We start from the raw sequence: 27,337 nt of genomic DNA on the forward strand, positions 1-27,337 counted from the left end.
GGAAAAAAATTTTTCCCTAATTAACTATAATTGGAGTTAAAAGCTCAAATGCAAGTTTCTGAAAACATTTGTTGATAGTTCATATTCATGCTTGATTACATGATTTTCAAAGTGAAAATTCCATAGGGTATCTATAAAGTCTAAAAACATACATAAGCAAATACACACACTCAAACACACACACACACAGAAGAAATATAATGTCATCAAGGACATTTTAAATCTGTAAAAAGTAAAATAATATCATCTATGTTTTCAGACTTTTGAACACCTGTTATAGATGGATTTTTTTTTTTTTTTTTGCTCTTTTTCATATTTTAAGCCTGCACCTGTGGCATATGGAGGTTTCCAGGCCAGGGGTCGAATCAGAGCTGTAGCCGCCGGCCTACACCACAGCCACAGCAACATGAGATCCGAGCCGCATTTGTGACCTACACCACAGTTCACAGCAAGACTGGATCCTTAGCCCACTGTGCGAGGCCAGGGATCGAACCCACATTCTCATGGATGCTAGTTGGGTTCGTTAACTGCTAAGTCACAACGGGAACTCCAAGATGGATGTATTTTTTAATTAGCTCAATAAAAATACTTTAATTTCACCGAAGTTACAAACTGGATTTTTGTACCTTTAAAAGACAATTCTCAGAAAATAAACATATCAAATGTTAGAATATATTTTCAAGCTAATATATATTAAATAGTATGACCCAGACACATGAAAGGGAGATTAACATAGCAGAGATTTCATAAATGGGCCCAAATATACATGAGACTTTACTATATGATGAAGGTGTCACTGCATATTAGTGGAAAATGAAACAGATCATTTAATAAATGTGTGGCAACTGGAAACTGACTCCCCCCCCCCAGAAAAAGAAGTTTAATCAAGATAAACTCCACATAGTTAAAAGATTTAAACATAATAATGAAACAATATTGGAGTTCCCGTTGTGGGTTAGCAGGTTAAAAATCCGATGAGTATCTATGAGGATGCAGGTTCAATCCCTGACCTTGCTCATTGGATTAAAGGATCCGGCATTGCTGCAAACTGGGGTGTAGGTCACGGATGCAACTCAGATCTGGCGTTGCTATGGCTCTAGTGTAGGCCGGTGGCTGTGGCTCCAATTCAATCTCTAGCTTGGGAACCTGTGGCCCTAAAAAGACTGGAAAAAAAAAAAAAGAATGAGACAATAAAAATTCTAGTAAAGAGCATGGGAAATTTTAAGATTTCATCATAAGTAAATTTTGTGAGGTAGGAACAAAATTCAGAAATCATGAAAGAAAATATTAATACCATAGGCTGCAAAAAAAATGTTTAAAAATATTTGTGTATGTAAAATTACCACAAGGTAAAACAACAACCTAAAGGAAAAAATTTCAACTCATATTATTGATAAAGAAATTAATTGTCTTGGAGTTCCCTTGTGGTGCCGTAGATTAAGGATCCACTATTGTCACTGCTATGGCTCAGGTTTGATCCCTGGCCCAGGAGTTTCCACATGCCATGGGTGTGGCCAAAAAAGAAAGAAAGAATGAATTTTCTCAGTGGTCTAAAAACTCCTAAATAGGGAGTTCCTTTCGTGGCTCAGCAGTTAATGAACCCAACTAGTATGCATGAGGACTCGGGTTTGATCCCTGGCCTTGCTCAATGGGTCAAGGATCCGGCATTGCCATGAGCTGTGGTGTAGGCCTGGAACTTCCATATGACATGGGTTCGACCCTAAAAAGCAAAAATAATAATAATAATAATAATAACTCCTAAATAAAAAGGAAAGATATTAACAACAAATGAAAAAATAGGTAAGAGGGGAGAAACTGATAGTTCCTAGAATACGATATGCACGTGGAACTGTGATACGGGAAAACTGACACAACTTCATTCACGATGAGAAAATTCAGATTCGGATTGAGAGAGTCTTCTTTTCAGAATGGTAAGGACCAAAGTTTGGTTAACCCCGTGGGAAAGCGTGCGGGCCGATGCGCTCATACTTGTGGATGAGGTGGTACACCTCAGTGGTACTGGGACATTTCTGTCGGGGTGGCCCTGCTGCCGAATTCCAAGGGTGACTGTGTGAACGGTGACCACTTCCAGATGGGCAGCATGGCGGCCCTGACTTCTGCGGAGGCTCGTTTGGCAAAATCTCTCAACATTTAAAATGCACATACAGGAGTTCCCGTCGTGGCGCAGTGGTTAACGAATCCGACTAGGAACCATGAGGTTGCGGGTTCGGTCCCTGCCCTTGCTCAGTGGGTTAACGATCCGGCGTTGCCGTGAGCTGGGGTGTAGGTTGCAGACGCGGCTCGGATCCCGCGTTGCTGTGGCTCTGGCGTAGGCTGGTGGCCACAGCTCCGATTCAACCCCTAGCCTGGGAACCTCCATATGCCGCGGGAGCGGCCCAAGAAATAGCAACAACAACAACAACAACAACAACAAAAAGACAAAAAAAATAAAAATAAAATAAAATAAAATGCACATACAATTCAACTCAGTCATGCTGCTTTCTGGAAATTTCCCTGCCTCTGTGCATTTATATATGTACAAAGAAATACACTGTAGTAGTACTTAGTTAGAACTATGATAATAGCAAAAATTTAGAAACAACTATTCATGCATATCCTCCCCAAAGAAGACTATTTAGTCATTAAACAGAACAAGGCAGTTGTAAGTCCTATAACATAACGACCTCCATGATACACTGTTAAATGGACTGTATGTTAACATTTATTTAAAAAAAAAAACAAACCACACATTCTACATGTTTTTATACAGATGGAATATCTTTCAAAAGTTCCACGATAAACCTTATTCTCTAACTGCTTTCTGGGAGAGAATGTGGGTGGTTTATATTTCACCAGATATTTCACCTTGGTACCTCTTAAGCTTTGGACCTTGAATATTAGCTCGAGGTTGTAAAAGGAAATCCGGAGCTCCCGACGAGGCACAGTGGTTAACGAACCCGACTAGGAACCATGGGGTTGCGGGTTCGATCCCTGGCCTTGCTCAGTGGGTTAAGGACCCAGCATTGCCGTGAGCTGTGGTGTAGGTCGCAGACTCGGCTAGGATCCTGCGTTGCTGTGGCTGTGGTGTAGGCCAGCAGCTACAGCTCCAATTAGACCCCTAGCTTGGGAATCTCCATATGCCGCGGGTGTGGCCCCAGAAAAGACAAAAAAAATAAAAATAAATAAAATAAAAGGAAATCTCAGAGCACTGGGTAAAATAAAAAACAAGAATGCAAAGTTAAATATTTTCCCCCTTACCTGTGGTCAAAATAGCTAAAATTTTAAAACATTATAAACAAAATGTTTTCAGGTATGGATTTATCTTGACTGGATACTTTGTGATTATTCAACTCTGATGTCAAAGCCATTACCAAAACTCTAAGAATTTCATATTTTGTAATGTAAGAGTAATGATTATAATAGTTTTGAAACTGAGCAGGACCCTGTGGGGCCATCCTGGGTACTAAAGCATTCCTGTGTCCCCCATTTCTTGTTTGCAGAAAAAGGGTTTCAGCCTCTTAGGCCTTTCCTGAGTTCCAAAGGGCAGATTCCCGTCGTGGCTCAGCAGTTACGAACCTGTGTCGCATTTTGAAATCGTTTTATCTAAAATTTGTTGTGACTTCATCAGACCGTGACTCTCTAACGAGAACACAGATCAAGTGACATAAAAGTAATCAAACTTACTCAAGACTTGTAAAGACTGGCTCGTCATTTTATGAACAGTCTCTGCAAATGGCACCACCAGAGCCATCCAGTTCTTAGCATCATGCATCACAGGACACTCTGGGAGCAGAAGGAAAACAGACAGCGCTTCTTGGTGCCGAGAACGGTGGGGAAGAGCACAGAGCAGATTATCCTTCAGACTTGTGGTTATCTGTGGTTGAAACAGGATCGGGAAAAGTCCAAGATATATTAGATACAGGGAACTGTAAGGCTGTGAGACCAGCAGTTTCACTTCCACCGCCTTCCACATGGAATAATCATTTACTTTGCCTGAAACCTCCTCTTCAAACGCCATCTCTCCTTGTATCCCAAATGCCCCCGAGGTAGTGAGAACTGTCCTCTCTATTTTATATGGGGGAGAATGGAGGAAAAAATAAATAGTGAAATCATACGCATGGACATACTGAATAAACCATCAACGCTGCTCAAAGAGAAGGGATCCATACCCAGAAATCCCTGACCTAAAATCTACATGGCAGAGAAAACACCGCATGTTCACCTCGATAATCCTGCTTCATCTTCCTCCTGGGCTCACAGGAAGATGGCATTTCCCAGCCTCCCCTGCAGTTGGGTGGGGCCACGGGACTTGAGTTCTCCCCAAGGGAATGGGAGTGAAGGTGACACTCCAGGCTTGGCCCCTAAAGCCTCTCCTGTGGCCTTTCATACTCTCTTTGCTAATCTGCCAGACAAACACAAAAGATCTACTGGAGAATTTCATGGCCCTGGGGCTGAGAACACCAGAGAGACAGAGTCTGAGGGACCCTCGAGGGAACCGAGGCAGAGGGGCGACATAGAATTGCCATCCCCAAGTATGCCACTCTGACACGGGATGGTTCTGAGCTGAAGGCAAGTAAGAAAAGGCTTTCTGAGGACCAGCTTTCTGACCTCCCCCATCTGAAAACAGAACCTAAACCCCCCTTGTGAAGGTGTCCTCCTGTCCCCAACCTCCTGTACCAGGAAGGGGGGCAACAACTTTATCAGCAGAGATGAGCTGGCACAGAGGAAGACTACACAACAAACCTTCTAATTAGCCCTTACCCACCAATCCTTTCTTCACATATTTGCCTTCCCACAATTTGCCCCCAGAAGCTCAAAGTCCTTTTCCTCTGATGTCTCACTTCTCTATAAAAGAACCGTTCTTCGCGAAGATGCTATAGAAGCCCACATTCTTTTATCTTTTTTATTTAGCTCAATGAATTTTATTACATTTATTGTTGTACAATGGAAGCCCACATTCTTTTTTTTTTTTTGCTATTTCTTGGGTCGCTCCCTCGGCATATGGAGGTTCCCAGGCTAGTAATCGAATCGGAGCTGCAGCCACCAGCCTACGCCAGAGCCACAGCAACACTGGATCCGAGCCGCGTCTGCAACCTACACCACAGCTCACGTCAACGGCGGATCCTTAACCCACTGAGCAAGGGCAGGGACCGAACCCGAAACCTCGTTGTTCCTAGTCGGATTCGTTAACCACTGCGCCACGACGGGAACTCCGGAAGCCCACATTCTACCCGCGACTTTAAGTTCCACATCACTGAGTACTTTTGTGTATATACAGGACGCACACGGTAATACACTTGTTTCCCCTCTCGTTCATCTGTCTTTTCTCAGTGTAATTTTTAGGGCCTCAGCCGATGAAATTAAGATATGGAGAGGAAAAGTCATTTTTCTGCTTCCCTACAAGTCCCTCCTATCAACCCTCTTTGGATTATGGTGTGGGGAAAAAATCCCCACTGTGTTAATGAGCCTTCAAGATTTGGAAGGCGTCTGCTTCAACAGCCTCTGTTGGAAAAGGTACTCAAGGGACTGCCCCCTGACCCTGCAGCTAGACTTAGGCAATCAAAGGCTCCTCAGCCCCTCCGCTGGGTTTGGAATGGAGGTCTGCCCACTGTCCCCATCGTGGGAGCTGTTCCAAACATGCAGGCTTGAGGAAATAAGGTGTTGCTGAGACTATCTGGATCGTACATGTGACTAAACCCAGCTGTTAATGCCACTATGTAAACTTCCAGATTCTGGAGGTGGGTGTAAGAGATGGACTCATCTCCTGGTCACCCAAGACAGACCTCCTAAGTGCCCTTGCTTATTAAACCTGCCACCTCCCAGAGTTCACAGTGTGGTTTAGCAGGTTAAGAACCTAACTGGTATCCCTGAGGACACAGGTTTGACCCCTGGCCTCGATCAGTGGGATAAGGATGCAAAGCAGCCATGAGGTGCAACATAGGTGGAATATGTGGCTTGGATCCTGTGTTGCTGTGACTGTGGCCTGGGCTGAAGTGCCGATTCAACCCCAAGCCCAGGAACTTCCTTTAGGGTTCAGCCCTAAAAAGAAAAACAACAACAGAAACCTGGCACCTTCCCACCTGGAGGCTGACTCTTTCTTCAGTCTCTCCTTGTCCTCAGAGCAGAGGGGTCAGTTCTTGAAACAAAGCTTATTTATTCCCTCTAAAAGACCTTAGATGGTCTTTTTTTTTTTTTGCCTTTTTTAGGGCTACACCCAAAGCATGTGGAAATTCCCAGGCTAGGGGTCGAATTGGAGCTGTAGCCATTGGCCTACACCAAAGCCACAGCAATGCCAGATCCAAGCCCTGCCTGTGACCTATCACAGCTCACGGCAATGCTGGATCTTTAACCCACTGAGCGAGGCCAGGGATCGAACCTGTGTCCTCATGGATACTAGTCAGATTCGTTTCCGCTGAACCACGGCAGGAACTCCAGACCTTAGATATTCTTAACTATGAGTTCCTGCCTCTGTGTGTTGTAAGGGTTAAGTAAGATGATATATGCAACAATAAACTGTGAAGTAGCGTATATCATTATTATTACATTAATATTCTTAAAATCAGTGTTTTCATACGTCCAGAAGGATGTGACTTCTGTGAAATGCTCGTAGGTGTATACAGGGAAATAGTGTTACAGAGTCAAACAACTTTGAGAAAGATAGGATCAGAAAAGCTAGATTTCTTTCAGTGCATATGACATCATAGAATCTTTGACTTCCTTAAGTGTGTCATGACTCCCTAATAGTATGCGGTGTTCCCAAAATTGCTTCATTAAGAATCCATTTTTATGGAGCACTGTACAAACTGATATTTCTTAGAACTCACACCGGGAATACCCCCGTGATTTCCCACATCACCTAAACATTTACTTTAAAAATATACTTGATAATAATTTACTATGCTCGGAGTTTCTGTCGTGGCTCAGTGGTTAACGAATACGACTAGGAACCATGAGGTTGCGGGTTCGATCCCTAGCCTTGCTCAGTGGGTTAAGGATCCAGCGTTGCCGTGAGCTTTTGTATAGCTTGCAGATGTGGCTCGGATCCTGTGTTGCTGTGGCTCTGGCATAGGCCAGTGGCTACAGCTTCGATTGGACCCCTAGCCTGGGAACCTCCATATGCCACAGGAGTGGCCCAAGAAATGGCAAAAAGACAAAAAAATAAAAATTAAAAAATTAAAAAAAAAAAACACATTTACTATGCTCACTTTTTCATCTTCAAAATAAAAATAGTTTCTACTGCATATTTTTGGGGGCCAAGCCTGTGGCACGCAGAAGTTCCCAGGCAGGGATCAAACCCGCCCCACAGCCATGACCCAAGCCACAGCAACCACAATGCCAGGTCCTTTAACCACTAGGCCGTTGGGGCACTCTGACCCTTGCAGTTTAGAAGTTCCAGGGCACCTCCTATGTAACACAACTGCTGCTACCCAGATGGCTTCATTTTTGTTCAAGAATATTGGAAAATGGCACGAGGCCTCTATTGCATATGAAGGAACACTCTTCAGCCTTCCCGAATGCTGGGATTTTAAACTAAAGACATGTGAGATCCAGCTGATACAGAAAGATGCCTTCAGGGCTTCCCACATCTGACTAAAGGCAGAGCCCTCAGAAAGCAAAGCCCCATAAATCCCCTCCTGGTGGGCAAGCCAGCTTCACGGCCAGGGAGAAGACCATGCATTTGCCCTTGAATGAGACATTGCATAAACAGGGAGTTCCCTTCGTGGCGCAGCGAAACGACTAGGAACCGTGAGGTTACAGGTTCCATCCCTGGCCTCACTCAGTGGGTTAAGGATCCGGCATTGCTGTGAGCTGTGGTGAAGGTCGAAGATGAGGCTCAGACCTGGCATTGCTGTGGCTCTGATTAGACCCCTAGCCTGGGAACCTTCATATGCCTCGGGTGCAGCCCTAAAGAGACAAAAGGAAAAAAAAAAGGAAAAAAAAAGAAATTGCATAAACAAACATTATCACAAGCTATCCTATCTTCCATTTGTCCCCCTAAAAGCCCATTTATTTCCCTAAGAAGGAAATTTGCCTTTTCCCCACAAAAGGCTCTCTCCACCTTCCCTAAATTGGTATATAAGCCCTCATCCCTAGCTGCTTGGCACAAAAGGACGTTTCATTCCCCCTGTTAGTCTGTCTCCCGCTACTTGGTAAAGCCTCCAACCATATGAACTGAAATTGGTAGAGGGAAAGCTTTCCTCCCAACATAACCCAGAATCACAGAAGATTAAGCTAGAATAGACCTTAAAGATGAACTCAATTTACAGGCTAAAAAATATATGTGGGAGTTCCCATTGTGGTGCAGCGGAAACGAATCCGACTAGTATACATGATTCCTGACCTCACTCAGTGGGTTGTGCATCTCGAGTTGCCGTGAGCTGTGGTGTAGGTTGCAGACAAGGCTCGGATCTGGCATGGCTGTGGCTGTGGCATAGGCCAGAGGCCACAGCTCCTCGGATTCGACCCCTGGGCTGGGAACCTCCATATGTCGCAGGTGTGGCCGTAAAAAAAAAAATATATATATATATATATATTTTTTTTTTTTTTTAAAGGGCTTTTCTGTCTCCCAGTCCAGGATAAGGCTATCCTGCTTCCCCAACTAGTGCTCTTTTTGTAACTCATACCTCTCAAGCATTGGTATTCTCTGATTGAAAATTAAAATACTGTATCTACTGTACATTGAATGTGTAATAAATACAGTATCTGGCTTACAGTAACCTCATAACACTAGCCTCCTCCCCACTCACAATTCCATCTCGCTCAGCACCCGACAAAATAAAACTGCAATCATGGTGGTTCCTGTAAAGAAATCCTATTGCTCTATTTTTTAAGTGAGTATTGGTTATTACCAGGAAAGAAATCCAATCCGTTTTTGTTAACTTCTCAAAGGTTTCTCTTGCCATTTGTAAGTCCACATAAATGGGATTCGTTTCTCCACATTCCCTTTGGATACAAGAAATGAAAAAAAAAATCAACAGATGGAAAGGGATATTTCTAGCTTTACGTATTTTATGTATCATTTTATTTTACTACATATATCAGATATTGTCTTTTTTCCTTAAAGCTTGCCTCCTTTCAAAATAATCAATTTACTCAGAACAAAAAAATTTTTATAAAATTTATGGTCTCCTAAAAGAGAGTAGGTACGAATTTATTTTCTCAAGTTTGGGCTGCAAAAATAGCAAAAAATGATATTGCTGCACCTGAGGACTGAAACCAGGCACTCTCACACTCTGCCAGCACGCCGAGCACTGAAATTCCCAAACCGCCACATAAATTACCATCTGTTTACATGACTTTGGGCTTCATTAGCATGACTTTACTGTTCCAAAACACTCTTGCCCAGGCAAATGGCTTGATTATTCATTGTAAGAACTTCCTGAAAAGACCCATTAACTCTTGCAAGGAAAGCAATCAACAGTTTACGCCCTAAAATTCTTCGAATCTCTCGTCTCAAAAGCCTTGCCCTGCTGTTTCCGTCCATTCTGGATTGTGGTTCCCTCTCCCACACTGAAGATGCTGCCTTAATCTAAACTGGATTTTTAAAAATTCGGACCTGGCCATTCCCCTCAGAAATACTACCAAGGATTTGTCTAGGTGTGGCATTTCCTTGGATTTTGTTGGTAATACTTGAAAAGCCCTCATTCTGTCGAATGATTTGTTTTTACATGTACTATTAAGAAAGACCTTGGGAGTTTCCGTCGTGGCTCAGTGGTCAACAAATCCGATTTAGGAACCATGAGGTTGCGGATTCGATCCCTGGCCTCGCTCAGTGGGTTAAGGATCCGGAGTTGCCGTGAGCTGTGGTGTAGGTCACAGACGTGGCTGTGGTGTAGGCTGGCGGCTACAGCTCCGATTAGACCCCTAGCCTGGGAACCTCCATCTGCCAGCCCTAGAAAAGACAAAAAAAGAAAGAAAGAAAAGAAAGAAAGAGAGAGAGAGAAAGAGAGAAAAAGAGAGAAAGAGAGAAAGAAAGAAAGAAAGAAAGAAAGAAAGAAAGAAAGAAAGAAAGAAAGAAAGAAAGAAAGAAAGAAAGAAAGACAGACAGACAGAAAGACAGAAAGAAAGACAGAAAGACAGACAGACTTTATGCTTGCTGGATTAACCAATCAATTGAAATACCAGGGCTAAAACATTTGTGCAAGTACTGAAAAAAAAAGATTGTAAATTTCCCTTTAACATCAGTTCTCCTTTGCAACCTTTGGCATCTTATGATCAAACCTTAAGTTTTTATCACTCCTGGGAGGATGGCATGGATACCTGACACTTTAGAAAGATAACATAGATGTATTTTTGCTTTTTAGAGCCACACCCTCAGCATACGGAAGTTCCCAGGCTAGGGGTCGCACGGGAGCTGCAGCAGCTGGCCTACACCTCAGCCACAGCAACGCCGGATCCAAGCTTCGCCTGCGACCTACACCACAGCTGGCCGCATCCTTTAACCCACTGAGCGAGGCCAGGGATTGAACCGGCATCCTCATGGATACCAGACAGGTTCGTTATCCTAGAAAGATAAAATTCTTAGTGTAGCAAAGATTCTCCTATTTGTAGTGAGACTTCACTTGAGGCTACCGTGGGGAAGAGAGGACGCGCTGTGTGGCAGAGTCCCTCCTATCTGGGCTGGAAGGATCGCAAGGAGAGGAAGGCAAATGGGAGGGAGAGCGAGCAGAGGGAAGCCGCGTCTTGATTTCTCTTCTCTTGCCTTTGGCGGGAATATGTACAAATGAACCGGAGGCCTTTTTGGACTCTAGAAAGATAACTGCTTCAGGAGCTGCCAGGTGGGGTGGAAGCCACGACATTCAGCTTCCCTGAGCTTCTCTGGCTCCCAAGTGAAGCTGTTGGATCCAAGAGTTTCTCCAGTGTCCCTGAGGAGTGGCTGGGAGTACGGCTGCGTTAAGAATCAAAGGGACAACTAAGAAATACCTGCGACAGGGGTTAAGCAAGTACCACCTAGTGGCCAGGAGTGGGTACTAGATGTGTACAGCTATCTTCTGTGTTTGAGGGTTTGTTTGTTGTTGGTTTTTTTTTTTTTTTTTGCTTTTCTGCTTTTTTAGGGCCACACCTGCAGGATGTAGAGTTTCCCAGGTTAGGGGTCAAATCGAAGCTACAGCTGTTGGCCTAAGCCACCTCCATAGCAACCCCAGATCCTAGCCTCATCTGTGACCTACACCACAGCTCACGACAACACCAGATCCCCAACCCACTGAGCAAGACCAGGGCTCGAACCCACGTCCTCATGGATACTAGTTGGATTCATTTCTGATGCACCACAATGGGAACTCCTGTACAGCTATCTCTGAACCAGTGAGTCAACCTGAGGCCAAATCAACGGAGAGAGACAGGACCTGACCTGGCAAAGAAGGACTGGGATGAGTTGTATCAGCTGCAGACACACCTGCAGGACACCGGCCTCCAGAGACAATAGAAGGCAGCCTAAGGGTCCCTTTTTGCAGCTATTGCAACCAAGCAGGACCCTATGGGGCCTTTCATGGGCAGGCCTGTCCCCCCACCCTCTGCTTTAACTCCTCTCCAAGCACTTTGATAACAGCGTTTGATGTATATTTCCCAAGTTGTTTTACAAATGTGAACCCCCCACCCCCCACCCAGCTAAAGGGACGAAGTTAACCACTTGATGACCAGGAGCACCTAGGCCCCAGGCTTCCCAGGGCCTAAGGACGGATGACGTCAACCCCTGTGACACTGTCTTATGACCTCACCTTCGACCAATCAGAAGTCACTTACTCTGCAATCCCCCCCCCCCCCCCCCCCCCGCCATCACGTTGCCTTTAAAAATGCTTTGATGAAACCCTTCCAGAAGTTGGGGGGGTTGGAGAGGGCATAAGCCCCACCCCTGCTCCCATTCTCCTTGCATGGCCCTGCAATAAATCATTTTCTGCTCCAAACTCCCACATTTTGGAGGGTTTGGCCTCCTTGTGCACTGGGCGTAAGAACTTGCACTGGGTAACACTATCCTCCCCCCTCCCCATATAACTGCTGGATTAATTAAACCTGGAGGCCATTACACTGTGGCGGCAAAACAAAACCTAGGTCTATAAATGCCTCAAAGTTATGCGACCAAAACCTGGAGACGGCCAATCACAAACAGCCCCCAGGGTTTTCAAGTTATAGTCAATCAAATAATTTCCTTTCTTTGTTTCTGCACCTTCTCTCTTTGTCGCTCCCTGAGCTCACGTCGGTGGAGTACTCCCAACCCCTTCCGAATTAGTGCGGCACGATTCAAGTCGAGGTTTGTTCAAATAAACTTAAAACGTGTATTATGCCTCACTATCTTTTAACAGTTCCCAGCACAGTACTGGGGAGCGCAGACAGAAGGGGAGAAACAGAAGCCCAAATGCGGAGCATTTCACAGAGGCAGTGTTTAAACTACTGGATTAGGCCAAGTAGCAAACCAAGTAAGAGAGAAGTTAGATCCCCCTGTGGTAGTAAGACTAGTTAGAGATAAAATAAATGGGATCTGTTTTCCGTAATCATCTCACAGTAAGAACTGCAAAGGGCAGCCTTGGCCTCCAAGTATTAAAGCAATGTGAGGATGAACTGGTCACTCCTAGGTACAAAGATGCTGAAAAAACACCAAACCTCAGATACCAAAGGAAAGCAGGGCAAAGAAAGTGAACAATATAAATTTAGAAGCTACAACCTATAGAGCTCCAATAGGAAATTACAAAGTAGAAGAATTTTGTAACAACCTATGGAGTTTTATGTTAGACTTTTTTTGTTCAAAGATAGCAAAAGTCACAAATTAAAATGACCAAATCGGGAGTTCCCATCGTGGCTCAGCGGAAACGAATGTGACTAGCATCCATGAGGACACAGGTTAAGGATCCGGAGCTGCCTTGAGCTGTGGTGTAGGTCATAGATATGGCTCGGATCTGGCATTGCTGTGGCCACGGTGTAGACGAGTGGCTACAGCTCTGATTCAACCCCTAGCCTGAGAACCTCCATATGGCTCGGGTGTGGCCCTAAAAAGACAAATAAATAAATAAATAAATAAAAGGCTGAATCAAAACATTTCATTTTAAATATTCCCCAATGTTTTAAATAAAGATAAATCTCATGTAAATATTACCTTTTCTTTAAAAAACTTGCAGTCAGACAAGCAGGAGATGAAAATACCATTCTAATTTTACTGCAAAAGTAATAAGTTAGGGATAAGTCATAACATACAATAAAGCATGTCCCTTTTATCTTCCTGAAATATATATAACTGAAGACACAGAATCATTATTAACGAAAATAACTACTCTCTTAAGAGTCTTCCAAATTCTGGGTATACTTGGTGCATGTGACTCAAAATTTCACCAAAACCCTTCATAGTTGACTTGATCAAGTCATTTAGATTTAAATAAAATCCATCCTTCTGAAAATGGAAGTGTATAGAGCTCTAGAGAATAAACTCTGAAGCTATAAAGACAGTCTGCCTTGGTTAAGGCTTCGTGGGGCAGAAAGCACGTTTGATCCTCTCTGTATCCCCCTACCTATCAAAGTGCCTGGACTACTGTACACCCTCAATGTACCTCTGTTAAATAAACGATGAAGGAATGAACACATCGGTGACTCTGTCAAACAAAGAGATGGTTTGAAGAGCATCAGGGTTAAAACGCAGATACCTTCACAACAAAACCAAACCCTCTTCCTTACGGCTAGGCTAAAAGGACCAAGGCTTCAGAACCAAATAAAAGTGCTCTCCAGTGTATCAGACAGAGTCACCTCTTAGCCGCTTCAAGCTGTGTACTTCCTCTTGCCACTGCCATCCACTCTTCTGTCAGGGACTGATGAATTCGGCTGATTTCCGGCAGAGTTTTCCGGGGAACACTGTTGGAACTAGGATCCTTCTAGGAAGGGAAAAAAAAAAAAAGAATGATCAGGAAAACACACACACATGAATTAATAAATAAGAGAGTAAAGCTTGTGGCACAGGTGGGAGGCAGGCCTCACCATCTCAGACACTGGGGTATGGCGGTAGGATCTATGGCATCAGACTGGTCCAGCTGTTCCATTTCCAAGCTGTGGCCACTCTGCTTGGCCTGAGCCTTAGTTTTTTTCATTTAAAAAGTAACATAACACTGGAGTTCCTGTCGTGGCGCAGTGGTTAACGAATCCAACCAGGAACCATGAAGTTGTGGGTTCGGTCCCTGCCCTTGCTCAGTGGGTTAAGGACCCAGCATTGCCGTGAGCTGTGGTGTAGGTCACAGACTCGGCTCGGATCCCGCGTTGCTGTGGCTCTGGCATAGGCCGGTGGCTACAGCTCCAATTAGACCCTTAGCCTGGGAACCTCCATGTGCTGCAGGAGTGGCTCGAGAAAAGGCAAAAGGACAAAAAAACACAAAAAAACATTATGCACACTGAAATTTGAAAGCAAAGTTTTGGACAATTGCTCCTAAAGACGAGGAGCTTTGCCTGGCTTATCTCTGGCATAGGCTGGTGGCTACAGCTCCAATTCGACCCCTAGCCTGGGAACCTCCATATGGCAGGGGAATGGCCCAAGAAATGGCAAAAAGACAAAAGAAAAAACAAAACATAAAAGAATTGAAAGCAGGGACTCAAACAGATACTTGTATGCCAATATTCATTGCAGCATGACTCCCAATAGCCAAAAAGATGGAAGCAACCCATACCCATCAACAGATGAATATGGTAAATACATGCAATAGAATATTATTCAGCCATCAAAAGGAAGTTCTGATGCATGCTGCAACATGGATGAGCTTTGAAAACCCTATGCTAAGGGAAATAAGCTCCAAGAAAAGGAGAAATGTTATATAATGCCACTTATATGGAACTGGCCAATTCAGAGACAGAAAGGATATCAGAGATTACCTGGGGCTGGGAGTAGGGAGGAATGGGGAGTTATTATTTAATGGTTAAGAGGTTCTGTTTGGAGACTAGTGTTTGCCAAGGGGAAGGGAGTGGCAGGGACTGGGAGCTTGGGGTTAATAGATGCAAACTGTTGCATTTAGAGTGGGTAAGCAATGAGGTCCCGCTGTATAGCACAGGGACCTATATCCAATCACTTGCGACGGAACACGATGGAAGATAACATGAGTAAAGGAACATATATGTGTATAACTGGGTCACTTTGCTTTACAGCAGAAACTGACAGAACACTGTAAATCAACTATAATTAAAACATAAAAAAATAAAGAAAAAAGATTTTCTGTTTGGGGGAAAAAAGTCTCTGCTCGGGGTGATGAAAAAGTTTTAGAGATGGACAGTGGTGATGGTTGCACAGCACTGTGAATGCAATTAATGGCACTGAATAGTGCATTTTAAAACGGTTGAGATAGAAATTTTGAGTTCTCTGGTAGCACAGCAGGTAAGGATCCAGTGTTGTCACTACTGTGGCTCAGGTTCAATTCCTGGCCTGGGAATTTCTGCATGCCCCTGACACGACCAGGAAAAAAAAAAAAAGTAAAAAGAAAGAAAAAGAAAAGAAAGAAAGAGCAAATTTTGGGGGGGCTGTGGCATGCAACAATGAAAGTGCCAAGTTCTAACCACTAGGCCACCAGGAAGCTTCCTGAAATAGCAAATTTTATGTTATATATGTTTCATCACATTAAAAAATGAAATAAAAATTCCTACCTCTCTGGGCTCTTGTTAAGATGTAAAGATATTAGGTATACAAAATCTTTGGATTATAGTAAATATTCAATAAATATTTCCTTTCTCCTCTTTAGTCACCCTCGAATTTTTCTTTTTCCTTTTTAGGGCTGCACCCAAAGCATAAGGAGGTTCCCAGGCTAGGGGTCAAATTGGAGCTGCAGCTACTGGCCTAAGTCACAGCCACACAGGATCCAAGTCATGTCTACAACCTATACCACAGTTCACAGCAATGCTGGATCCTTACCCACCGAGCGAGGTGAGGGATCGAACCCACAACCTCAGGGTTCCTGGTTGGATTTGTTTCCACTGCACCACAACAGGAACTCCAATCACCCACAGATTTTTGCTTTTATATCAGTGGTTTTCAAACTTGAGCATGCAACAGAATCACCTGTGATCTTTTTAAAGCACAAATTTCTGAGCCCGTCCCCGCAGTTTCTGATTCAACACATCAGGAGTGGAGCTAGAAGCAAATGCTGCCAATGTGGGAACCACACTTTGAGAACCATGGTTGTGTACAATACTTGGAACTAAATGGCTCAGCCAAGGTGTCAGAAGCCACTGGAAAGAAAAATCTGTCCTTGGGTTTCCTGTTGTGGCTCAGCAGAAACAAACCCAACCAGTATCTACGCGGATGCCAGTTTGGTCCCAGGCCTTGCTCAGTGGGTTAAGGATCTGGCGTTGCCTTGAGCTCTGGTGTAGGTCACAGGTGCGGCTTGAATCCTGCCTTGCTGTGGCTGTGGCATAGGCTGGGGCTACAGCTCCAATTGAACCCCTAGCCTGGGAACCTCCATACGCTGTGGGTGTGGCCCCAAAAAAAGAGAGAAAGAAGGAAGGAAGGAAAGAAAGGGAGGGAGGAAAGAAGGAAGAAGGAAGGACAGAAAGACCTGTTTTTAATACAATTTTCCAAAGACATTGGTGCTCTGCTCCATATTATACGTTGCTTCCACTAAACTTATATAATAATTAAGGAAATTCTGCATCACTTTTGTTTAATGCTTAAATAAAGATTTCTTGAAAAAGATATGTAACCATGACTCCCCAGATTCTCTTCTCCTTGATCTGAGTCCTGGGGGGCCCCTGGATTGAAACAGGAGGAAGCTTTTTCTCTTTGACACCCCAGGAACCTTAGGACAATGAGGTGTTCCCTATTGGCACTTAGATGCCATTTCTTCTACTTTCTACTTCAAAATCCCGGCTCCTCTGACGTGCATGACAACACACCACGTCATGTGCTTCCCCTTCTGTGATCACCTAGTCACTACCCTTCAATCATTGAAAACTTCACACTCTGCTGACTGCCTTCCTCGGCACAACCATATCTGTTATCATTCTTGGCAACTTCAGAATTAATGAAGATAGTTCATTTCCCACCTTGATCGCTTGTTTTTAATTCAAGTCTAGTTAGTTTACAATGTCGTGGTAGTTTCAAGTGTACAGAGAAGTGATTCAGCTATACATACATATACACACATATGTAGTATTTTCATATCCTTTTCTTTTATAGGTTATTATAAGATATTGGGTATAGTTACCTGTGCTTTAGGTCCTTGTCGTTTACCGATTTTACATACGATAGTGTCTATATGTTAATCCCAAACTCCTAATTTACCGCCCCACTCCACCACCACTATCGCCTTGCATACCATAAGTTTATTTCCATTTTTTTTGTCTTTTTGTCTTTTTTGTTGTTGTTGTTGTTGCTATTTCTTGGGCCGCTCCCACGGCATATGGAGGTTCCCAGGCTAGGGGTCTAATGGGAGCTGTAGCCACCGGCCTACGCCAGAGCCACAGCAACGCGGGATCCGAGCCGTGTCTGCAACCTACACCACAGCTCACAGCAATGCTGGATCCTTAACCCACTGAGCAAGGGCAGGGACCGAACCCGCAACCTCATGGTTCCTAGTCAGGTTCGTTAACCACTGCGCCACGACGGGAACTCCTATTTCCTATTTTTGTGAGTCCATTTTGTTCACTGGCATTATTCTTTAGATCCCACAAATAGTGATTATCATATGACAATTATCTTTGTCTGTCTGACTTATTTCACTAATACGGTAGGTCCATCCACATTGGGGCAAATGGCATTATTTTTCTTTTTTTATGGGTAATATTCTACTGTGTACACCACATATACATATATATACTCTCTCTCTACTATAGATAGATAGATCAATAGATAGATACATCGATATATATATACACATATCTGCCTTATCCATACATCTGTCAATGGACATTTAGTTTGCTTTCATGTCTTGGCTATTTTTTTTTTTTTTGGCTTTTTGCTATTTCTTTGGGCCGCTCCCGCGGCATATGGAGGTTCCCAGGCTAGGGGTCGAAGCAGAGCTGTAGCCACCGGCCTACGCCAGAGCCACAGCAACTCGGGATCCGAGCCGTGTCTGCAACCTACACCACAGCTCACAGCAACAACGGATCGTTAACCCACTGAGCAAGGGCAGGGACCGAACCCGCAACCTCATGGTTCCTACTCAGATTCGTTAACCACTGTGCCACGACGGGAACTCCTCCTGCCCACTTTTTGATTGGGTTGTTTCTTTCTTTGATATTAAGCTGTATGAGCTATTTGTATATTTGGGAAATTAATCCCTTGTCAGTCACATCATTTGCAAATATTTTCTCCCAGTGCACAGGTTGTCTTTTTGTTTTGTTGATGGTTTCCTTTGCTGTGTGAAAACCTAATTAGTTTAATTAGATCCCATTTGTTTATTTTTGTTGTATTTCTATTATTGTAGGAAGGATATGCAAAAAATATTGCTGTGATTTATGTCAAAGAGTGTTCTGCTATGTTTTCCTCTAGAAGTTTTATAGGATCTGCATTTACATTTAGGTTGTTAATCCCTCTTGAACTTATTTTTGTACATAGTGTTAGAGAATGTTCTAGTTCCATTCTTTACATGTAGCAATCCATTTTTCCAAGCACCACATATTGAAGAGACCATCTTTTCTCCATTGTGTATTCTTGCCTCCTTTGTCATAGATTAATTGACAGTAAGTGCATGGGTTTATTTCTGGGCTCTCTATCCTGTTCCATTGATCTATGTGTCTGTTTCTGTGCCTGTACCACACTGTTTTGATGACTGTAGCTTTGTAGTATAGCCAGAAGTCAAGGAGTATGATTCTTCCAGCTTTGTACTTCTTTCTAAATATTGTTTTGACTATTCAGGATCTTTTGTGTTTCCACACAAATTTTAAAATTACTTGTTCTAGTTTGGTGAAAAATGCCATTGGTAATTTGACAGGAATTGCATTGAATCTGTAGATTGCCTTGGGTATTATGGCCATTTTAACAATATTGATTCTTTGAATCAAAAACACAGTATATCTTTCCATCTATGTTGTCTTCAATTTCTTTCATCAGTGTGTCATAGTTTTCCAAGTACAGGTCTTTTGCTTCCTTAGGTATGTTTATTCCTAGGTATTTTATTCTTTTTGATGTGATTGTGTATGGGATTGTTTCCTTAATTTCTCTTTCTGGTAGTTCATTTTTAGTGTATAGAAAGGCAATAGACTGCCATATATTAATCTTGTATCCTGCAGCTTTACCAGATTCATTGATGAGCTCTAGTAGTTTTTTGGTGGCATCTTTAAGATTTTCTTCTTTTTTTTTTTGTCTTTTTGCCTTTTCTAGGGACACTTCCTGCAGCATATGGAGGTTCCCAGGCTAGGGGTCTAATCAGAGCTGTAGCTGCTGGGCTACAACACAGCTCATGGTAACACCTCATGGTTCCTAGTTGGATTCGTTAACCACTGCGCCACGACGGGAACTCCAACTTTTTCATTTCTGATTTTATTGATTTGGGCCCTCTCTTCTTTATGAGTCTGGCTAAGGTTTATCAATGCTGTTTATCTTTTCAAAGACTCAGCCTTTATTTTCATTGGTCCTTTCTATTGCTTTTATTTTTTTGTCTATATTTCATTTATTTCTGCTCTGATCTTTATGATTTCTTCCCTTCTACTAGCTTTGGGTTCTTCTTTCTCTGGTTGCTTTAGGGATAAGGTAAGGTTGTTTATTTGAGGTTTTTCTTTTCCTTTTTTTTTGTCTTTTTGCCATTTCTTGGGCCACTCCTGCGGCATATGGGAGGTTCCCAGGCTAGGGGTCTAATCAGAGCTGTAGCCACCAGCCTACACCACAGCCACAGCAATGCCGGATCCGAGCCTCGTCTATGACCTCAGGGCAACGCTGGATGCTTAACTCACTGAGCGAAGCCAGGGATCAAACGCCAGAGCCACAGCAACGCAGGATCTGAGCCGAGTCTGTGACCTACACCACAGCTCACGGCAACGCCGGGTCCTTCACCTACTGAGCGAGGGCAGGGACCGAACCCACAACCTCATGGTTCCTAGTCGGGTTCGTTTAACCAATGCACCATGACGGGAACTCCCGAGGTTTTTCTTGTTTCCTGAGGTAAGCTTCTTTCGCTATAAAATTCCCTCTTAGAACTGCTTTTGCTGCATAGGCTTCAGACAATAATGATTTAGTGTTCATTTATCTCTAGGTATTTTTTGAAGTTTGCTCTTTGATTTCTTCAGATCCATTGTTTATTTAGTGGGATATTGTTTAGCCTCCACGTGTTTGTGTTTTTTGCAGTTTTTTTTTTTTCTTGTTGGCTTCTAGCTTCATAGCACTATGGTTAGAAAAGGTGCTTGATATGATTTTAGTGTTCTTTAATTTACCGAGGCTTGCTTTGTGGCCCAGCAAGTGACCTATCTAGAAGAATGTTCCATGTGAACTCAAAAAGAATATGTATTCTGCTGCTTTTTGATGGAATGCTCTATAAATATCAAGTGCATCTGGTCTAGTGTGACATTTAAGGATTGTGTTTCCTTATTAATTTTCTGTGTGGATGATCTGTCCATTGATGTGAGTAGGGTTTTAAAGTCCCCCACTATTATGTCAATTTCTCCCTTTATGTATGTTAACACTTGCCTTATATATTGAGGTAACCCTATATTGGGTGAACATATATTTACAATTGTTATATCTTCGTCTTGGGTGCATTCTTTGATCATTATGTAGTCTCCTTCTTTGTCTTTTGTAACAGTATTTATTTCAAAGTCTATTTTGATATAAGTACTGCTACTCAAGCTTTCTTTTGATTTCTATTTGCATGAAATATCTTTTTCCATCTCCTCACTTGTCATCTATATATGTCTCTAGAACTGAAGTGAATCTCTTCTGGCAGGACACATACAAGTCTTGTTTTGCGTCCACCGTATCCAGTCTGGGTCTTTTGCTTGGAACATTTAGTCCATTCACATTTAAGGTAATTATTGATAAGTATGCTTCCACTGCCATTTTGTTAATTGTTTCGGATTGGGTTTTGCAGGTCTTTTTCCCCCTGCCTTCTTTTGTTCTCTTCTCTTGTGATTTGATCTTTAGCATTATGTTTGGATTCCTTTCTCTTTTTGGTGTGTTTATCTATTAAAGATTTTTGTCTTGAAATTACCACGAGATCTTTTTTTAATAGAAGTCTCTATTTATATGTGCTTGCTTTAAGTTGCTGATCTCTTAATTTCAAATGCATTTTAGACACACTCACAATTACTGTTTTTCATATTATATTATACTACCCTGGGACTAGCTTGTCCCAAGCAGTTGGGTGGTAAGAGGGGAGTGAACTGCTGGAATGCACAGGATATGTCCTTTTGGCGAGGGCCACTTCGCCAAAGTTGAGAACCATAACCAACCTACCATATACATAAAACAGCATAAATAGCAATTTAGACAATATGAAGCAACAGAGGAATATGTTTCAAATGAGGAAACAAGATAAAACCTCAGAAGAGGAACTAAGTGACACGGAGAAAAGCAACCTACCCAACAAAGAGCTCACAGTAATGATCCCAAAGACGATCAAAGAACTCAGGAGGGGAATGGATGCATAGAGCAAGGAATTAGAAGTGGTCTGTCAATTCTTGATCTCACCTCCACTCTTTTCCTCTGCTCTCCCTCAGCCACCCAGGCCTTGAATCAGGGTTTCTTTCTTTTCTTTTCTTTTCTTTTCTTTTCTTTTTTTTGTCTTTTTGCCTTTTCTAGGGCTGCACCTGTGGCATATAGAGGTTCCCAGGCTAGGGGGTCTAATCGGAGCTGTAGCCACCAGCCTACGCCACAGCCACAGCAACGCCGGATCCGAGCCTCGTCTGTGACCTCAGGGCAACGCTGGATCCTTAACCCACTGAGCGAAGCCAGGGATCAAACCCACAGCCTCATGGTTCCTAGTCAGATTTGTTAACCACTGAGCCACGACGGGAACTCCACTGAATCAGGGTTTCTAAATGGATGCAGTTGATATTTTACATCAGATAATTCTTCGTTGTGCAGGTCAGTCTTGTGCATGGTAGGACGTTTAGCAGCATCCCTGGCCTCTAGCCACCAGATGGCAGTAGCAGCCACCCTAATGCATATTCCCCTCCTCAGAACAAACCAAAAGGACCACAGACAGTGCCAAATGTTTCCGGGGGCGGGGGGCGGGGGACCACTCCTAATTTGAAACTTTTTGCCTCAAATACACATGATATCCTGTACTTTGAAATCATCAATAATCGTTCCCCCTACTAAATTTCTGTTAGAAACATTCTCCTCTGTAATCGTCATATACTGTCTTTCCAATTCATTTACTTTAGAGTAGAATTCCCAGTCTAACTTTAAAAAAAAATTTTTTTTTGTCTTGTGTCTTTCTGGGCCTGCACCCGAGGCATATGGAGGTTCCCAGGCTAGGGGTCCAATCAGAGCTGTAGCCACCGGCCTACGCCAGAACCATAGCAACCCAGGATCCAAGCTGCGGCTGTGACCTACATCACAGCTCAGGGCAATGCTGGATCCTTAACCCACGGAGCGAGGCCAGAGATTGAACCCGCCGCCTCATGGTTCCTAGTCAGATTCGTTGCTGCTGCGCCACGGTGACAGGAACTCCCCCAGAGAACTCTTAAGCCCTTTCCACCATGTGAGGAACACTGCGAAGACAGCTATCTACAAATCAGAAAGCAGGACCTCATCATTCATCAAACACGCTGGCATCTTAGTTCTGGACTTCCTAGCCTCCAAACACTGTGAGAAATAAATTTCTGTTTATAACCCATCGAATCCATAGTGTTTTGTTATAGCAGCCTGAGCAGACTAGAACACGTTATAGCTGAACCCACTCTGAAGTTCTTTGAGGCCCCTGGGCTCTCCAATCCATCGACCATAGTTTGTTCATTACTCATCCATTCTTACCCAGCTTAGATTCTGTGGTCAGCACTACAAGCAGCCCTTTGCAAATACCTCTAAGTCTTCTGCCCCTTTCCTATTGTATTTACCCAGCAAAAATCCATGTGTAATTAACCTCAGCTCCAAACTACGCCAAAGGAATCCAAGCAGCTTGACATCAAAGGGAAAAAAACCAAACAACTAGGCTTGACTGATTGCACCATAAGTCTCCAACCCCCAGTTTCTTTTTCTTTTTTTTGTCTTTTTGCCATTTCTTGGGCTGCTCCAGCGGCATATGGAGGTTCCCAGGCTAGGGGTCCAATCGGAGCTGTAGCCACCGGCCTACACCAGAGCCAGAGAAACTCGGGATCCGAGCCGCGTCTGCAACCTACACCACAGCTCATGGCCACGCCGGATCCTTAACCCACTGAGCAAGGGCAGGGACCGAACCCGCAACCTCATGGTTCCTAGTCGGATTCGTTAACCACTGTGCCACAACGGGCACTCCCCAACCCCCAGTTTCAAATGGGCACTCTCTCCTGTCCGGGAATCTCCCCCCCAGTGTTTTCTCTCTCACGCAGAGACACTACGGCTCCTCTTCCTTTCACTCCTCAATCTGTACCAGTTCTCCTCCACATCGTTCACGTTCAGATGAGGACTGTGCCTGGGGCATCACTGAGAAAACCGAAGCAACCCAGCAAGAGCTGACCAGGTTCCCACCGTCTGCCTCCCCTCGCTCCCCTGTTCCCCAGAACTGAATGAGGATTTCTGTCCGAAGCCCTCCCTTCTACGCTGGACCTCGCTCCCTTTCTCCTACTCTGCCACGATTCACTCTTTCTCATGCATCATTGCTTTGCCCTCCTGCGTCGGATCCTTCTCCCTGGCATAGGGACATGCCTTCAGACCGCCTCTCTAAACACCCGCAAAACCCTCCCACGGTCCTCTCCTCCCCGCACAACAGAACTGCTCGGAGCCGTCACAGTCCTTGGGGCCTCTTAATCCGCTCTGGTCTCTGCCGTCTCCCTCAGTCAGGTGGCACCCTCTCTCCCCCGTGATGACTCAGCCTTGACAAAACAATAGCAAGCTCTGGGCTTGTCTCACTTGACCTCTCTGCAGGAGGTCAAAGGTTTGGCTACTTCCTCTTTCTAGAACACTGTCATCGCCTATCTCGACGCGCCCCCCTCTCCTGGTTTTCCCCTACCTCAGAAACTGGTGCTTCTCGGTTCTTCTCCTGACTCCTCCTCACTGCCTGGCCTCCTAATGAAGAAGTCCCTCAAGGATTCTGTCTCTTTTCTCTTCTCCTTTCTACTCTCACTCTAGGTAAGGTGACTCTCTATCCAGGACCCTGACTTCAAATACCATCTGAAGTTTATTTATTTCATTTGCGTTTTTTTGGCTGCGCCCGTGGCACACGGAAATTTCCAGGCCAGGGATCAAACCTGCGCCACAGCAGCAACCCGAGCCACAGCAGTGACAACACCAGATCCTTAAGCCGCTGCGTCACCATGCTGAATAACCACAGATGTGCATTCCAGTGCTAGCCCTGGGATCCAGATTTGGACACGCAACTAAAACTCTGGATCTCTTCTCCAAAGTCTTTTCAAACGGACCCCATCTCCCACGTGGCTCCGCCTTACACAGCTCTTCACCCTTCCCGACTCTGCTCTGCCAGACTGGCTCCCCTTCTGCCCCTCCCGCACGCTACACCTCTTCTTGCCCCAGGGCCTTTCTCTGTGAGGTTCCCTCTACCTGGAACACTCTTTCTCTGGATCATGGCCAAGACGTCAGCTCAAATGTCACAGCCTCCAGGACGTCTTCCTTGACTGACGTTTCTAAAGGCGCCCACCTCATCAGTCTCAAACGGTTCCTTTTTTGTCTTTGGAGCACTCGCTGCACTCTAATACATTCGTATTTATTTTGCATTTTCTTGCCTGTCTTTCCATATAGAATCCAAATGTCATGAATGAAGATAAGCTTGAGGGTATTAGTCACGTTACCACAAGCACCCTGAGCAGAGCCTGAGACAGGAGGCCTTTGCTGACGTGCCGCCTGTAAGAGAGCAACCAAGCACACTCTCCTGACTCTCCCCAGAGCCCAGAGACCTTGGCTTCTGACCATCTTCTGTCCCAGGGCACACGGTGAGAGTCCATATGGATGTCAAGTTTAAAACATTCCCAATAATAGGAAAAAGTTCAAATTACGAAAATAACTACGTATACTTTTGTCTCCCTACAAACATTTCGAAAGTCACCCAGAAATATAAAAATAAAATCCTCTCTGTTAATAATTAAGAGGGCACTAGAACATGGTGGGTAATGGGGTGAGCTTTGGAGCTGGATTGCTGAGGTCTGAATCCAGCTCTGCTGCTTCTTAGCAGTGAAACTCTGGGTAAGTCCACCTCCCTGAGACGTAGTGTTTTTTCTGTAAAATGCAGAATTTCATGGCAACTGGAGCTGACATGAGGATTAAATGTGTTGATTCATTTAGAGGAGCTTGGTGGCTTCTCACCGGCAACCACCACTAGTCATTATTATCATTCATCACCATCGGTATCGGTTAGGAAGCCAAACGAGGAAGTGAGTGAGAATCACAAGCTCACCTGCACCTCTGCGGCGGCCTAAGCCACCGCAGTGCCACTGCTGGATCCTCACCTCACGTGCAACAGCAGGAACTTCTGTGTTTTATTATTATTATTATTATTTTGTCTTTTTGCCATTTCTTGGGCCGCTCCCGCGGCATATGGAGGTTCCCAGGCTAGGGGTCTAATCAGAGTTGTGGCCACCGGCCTACGCCAGAGCCACAGCAACGTGGAATCCGAGCCTTGTCTGCAACCTACACCAGAGCTCACGGCAACACCAGGTCCTTAACCCACTGAGCAAGGCCAGCGATCGAACCCACAACCTCATGGTTCCTAGTCGGATTCGTTAACTACTGCGCCACAATGGGAACTCCAGGAATTTCTGTTTTTAAAGAAGCATTCTAACAAAGGATCTTACTGTTTTAGTAAAAACTTTGTATATATATAAATGATACAATGTTTCAAGTACTGCTATGAAATCTAGCAGAAAAAATGATTTTTAAAATAAACAAAATATGTCATAGATACCTGGCAAGTTGTCACAAAATCAGCATATGCTCCAGCAAAAATGTGTTTGACTTGACTGTCTGCAAGGTCTAAAAGAAAGTCATAAATCCATGATTATTGATTTTAGAAGTAAAAACTAAATCTTTTGTTGTAAACCTAAAACTGCTCTAAATAAGTCTTTAAAATGTTTTACTAATTTACCAAGCTAAATTTACCAAGCTAAATTTACTTATTTATTGGGGATTATAGTCTTCTAAATGGATTTTGACTATAAATAGCATAAAAGATGATTTTTGATCTGAGTATATGTCATATATTCACTTAAAATTTAATTTTTCACATACTTGCATAATGAAGCCAGGCTGATTTGCTTTAGAAAGGGTTTGATTAAATACATAAAAGTGTACTGTTCTGAAGCTTAGGTAACTGATTTGGGTTCTTCCTTTGTATTACCTTAATCTTTAGAAAAGATTACCAAATCCTCTAGGAAGCACTGCACAAGGAAAAAACGCACAGTGCACAAACTGAAAATAACAGGACTAAAAGAACCACAGTTCTATGCACTCCTTTGAGAGGAAGCTAAATAATATTTCTCCTCCAGGGGTGTCAATTAACACAAAAGCACAAATTAGTGGGATCACTCATACCATTAGCAGAAATCAGGCAGCTAATGTCAAAGTCCTTTGCCAGAGCCTCTGGATGAAGTGAGCTGCCTGGGCAACTTGGTCCACGACCAAAAGACACCACCTGACCAGTGGTGTAGACATACGCAAGGGTGTGGTAACTGCAGAAGAGAGAATATATCATATGAATCACGCTTTTGGAGAAAGGTGATGTCTCAACACAAACAGCAGATTTATCTTATACTAAGTACCCGGACACCACATCACAGGGTCAGAGGTGCCAAATCACTTAGCTAGACAAACGGTAGGTGAAGGTTAACTCAGTACTCACCTGAAAGGCAGAATGTTACTGATGGGTCTTTATTAGGGTTTCTATCCTTTGCTTTAAATAGAAGCTTTTTTGTTTTTCTTTTTTTTAATGAATTGGATAGATAATATTCCCAGTGTCCTCATAATTAAGTTATGCCAAACTCTGAATATATATGCAAATATACATCCTCTTCTACTTGCATGAGATTAATTTTATCTAATGAACTCAAGTAGGCAAATACCACTATCTTTGTTATAAACCAGTTTCCACCCATCCCCACCCCCACCCCAGGAAGGTGGTTTATACACAGTAAAAATTACAATAATTTTTTTGTTTTATGGCTGCATCTGCAGCATAAAGAAGTTCCCAGGCCAGGGACTGAACTTGGGCCACAGCAGTGACAACGCCGGATCCTTAACTGCTAGACCACCAGAGGACGCCCAATAAATTCTTATTAAATAAATGAAATGTCTAAGAAGAAAAAA

The 27,337-nt window shown here is 43.7% G+C and overlaps 1 protein-coding gene across 6 annotated transcripts in view; it reads right to left on the reverse strand.

The window, feature by feature from the left end:
• The window catches only part of HERC6 (HECT and RLD domain containing E3 ubiquitin protein ligase family member 6), a 68,380-nt gene that overhangs the window by 26,514 nt on the left and 14,529 nt on the right, over window positions 1-27,337 (reverse strand). For 3 of the 6 annotated variants that reach the window (XM_047798020.1, XM_047798024.1, XM_047798022.1), the window contains exons 7-12: window positions 26,567-26,703; window positions 25,941-26,008; window positions 13,729-13,850; window positions 13,088-13,147; window positions 8,850-8,943; window positions 3,685-3,874 (exon numbers count right to left, since the gene is read on the reverse strand). In XM_047798020.1, coding sequence (XP_047653976.1) covers window positions 3,685-3,874; window positions 8,850-8,943; window positions 13,088-13,147; window positions 13,729-13,850; window positions 25,941-26,008; window positions 26,567-26,703 — 671 coding nt within the window. Of the gene's footprint in view, window positions 1-3,684; window positions 3,875-8,849; window positions 8,944-13,087; window positions 13,148-13,728; window positions 13,854-25,940; window positions 26,009-26,566; window positions 26,704-27,337 lie in introns of all 6 variants that reach the window. The other 3 variants (XM_047798018.1, XM_047798019.1, XM_047798023.1) reach the window with 1 other exon arrangement.

The sequence above is a fragment of the Phacochoerus africanus genome, chromosome 10 (assembly GCF_016906955.1).
Source record: "Phacochoerus africanus isolate WHEZ1 chromosome 10, ROS_Pafr_v1, whole genome shotgun sequence".
NCBI lineage: Eukaryota > Metazoa > Chordata > Mammalia > Artiodactyla > Suidae > Phacochoerus > Phacochoerus africanus.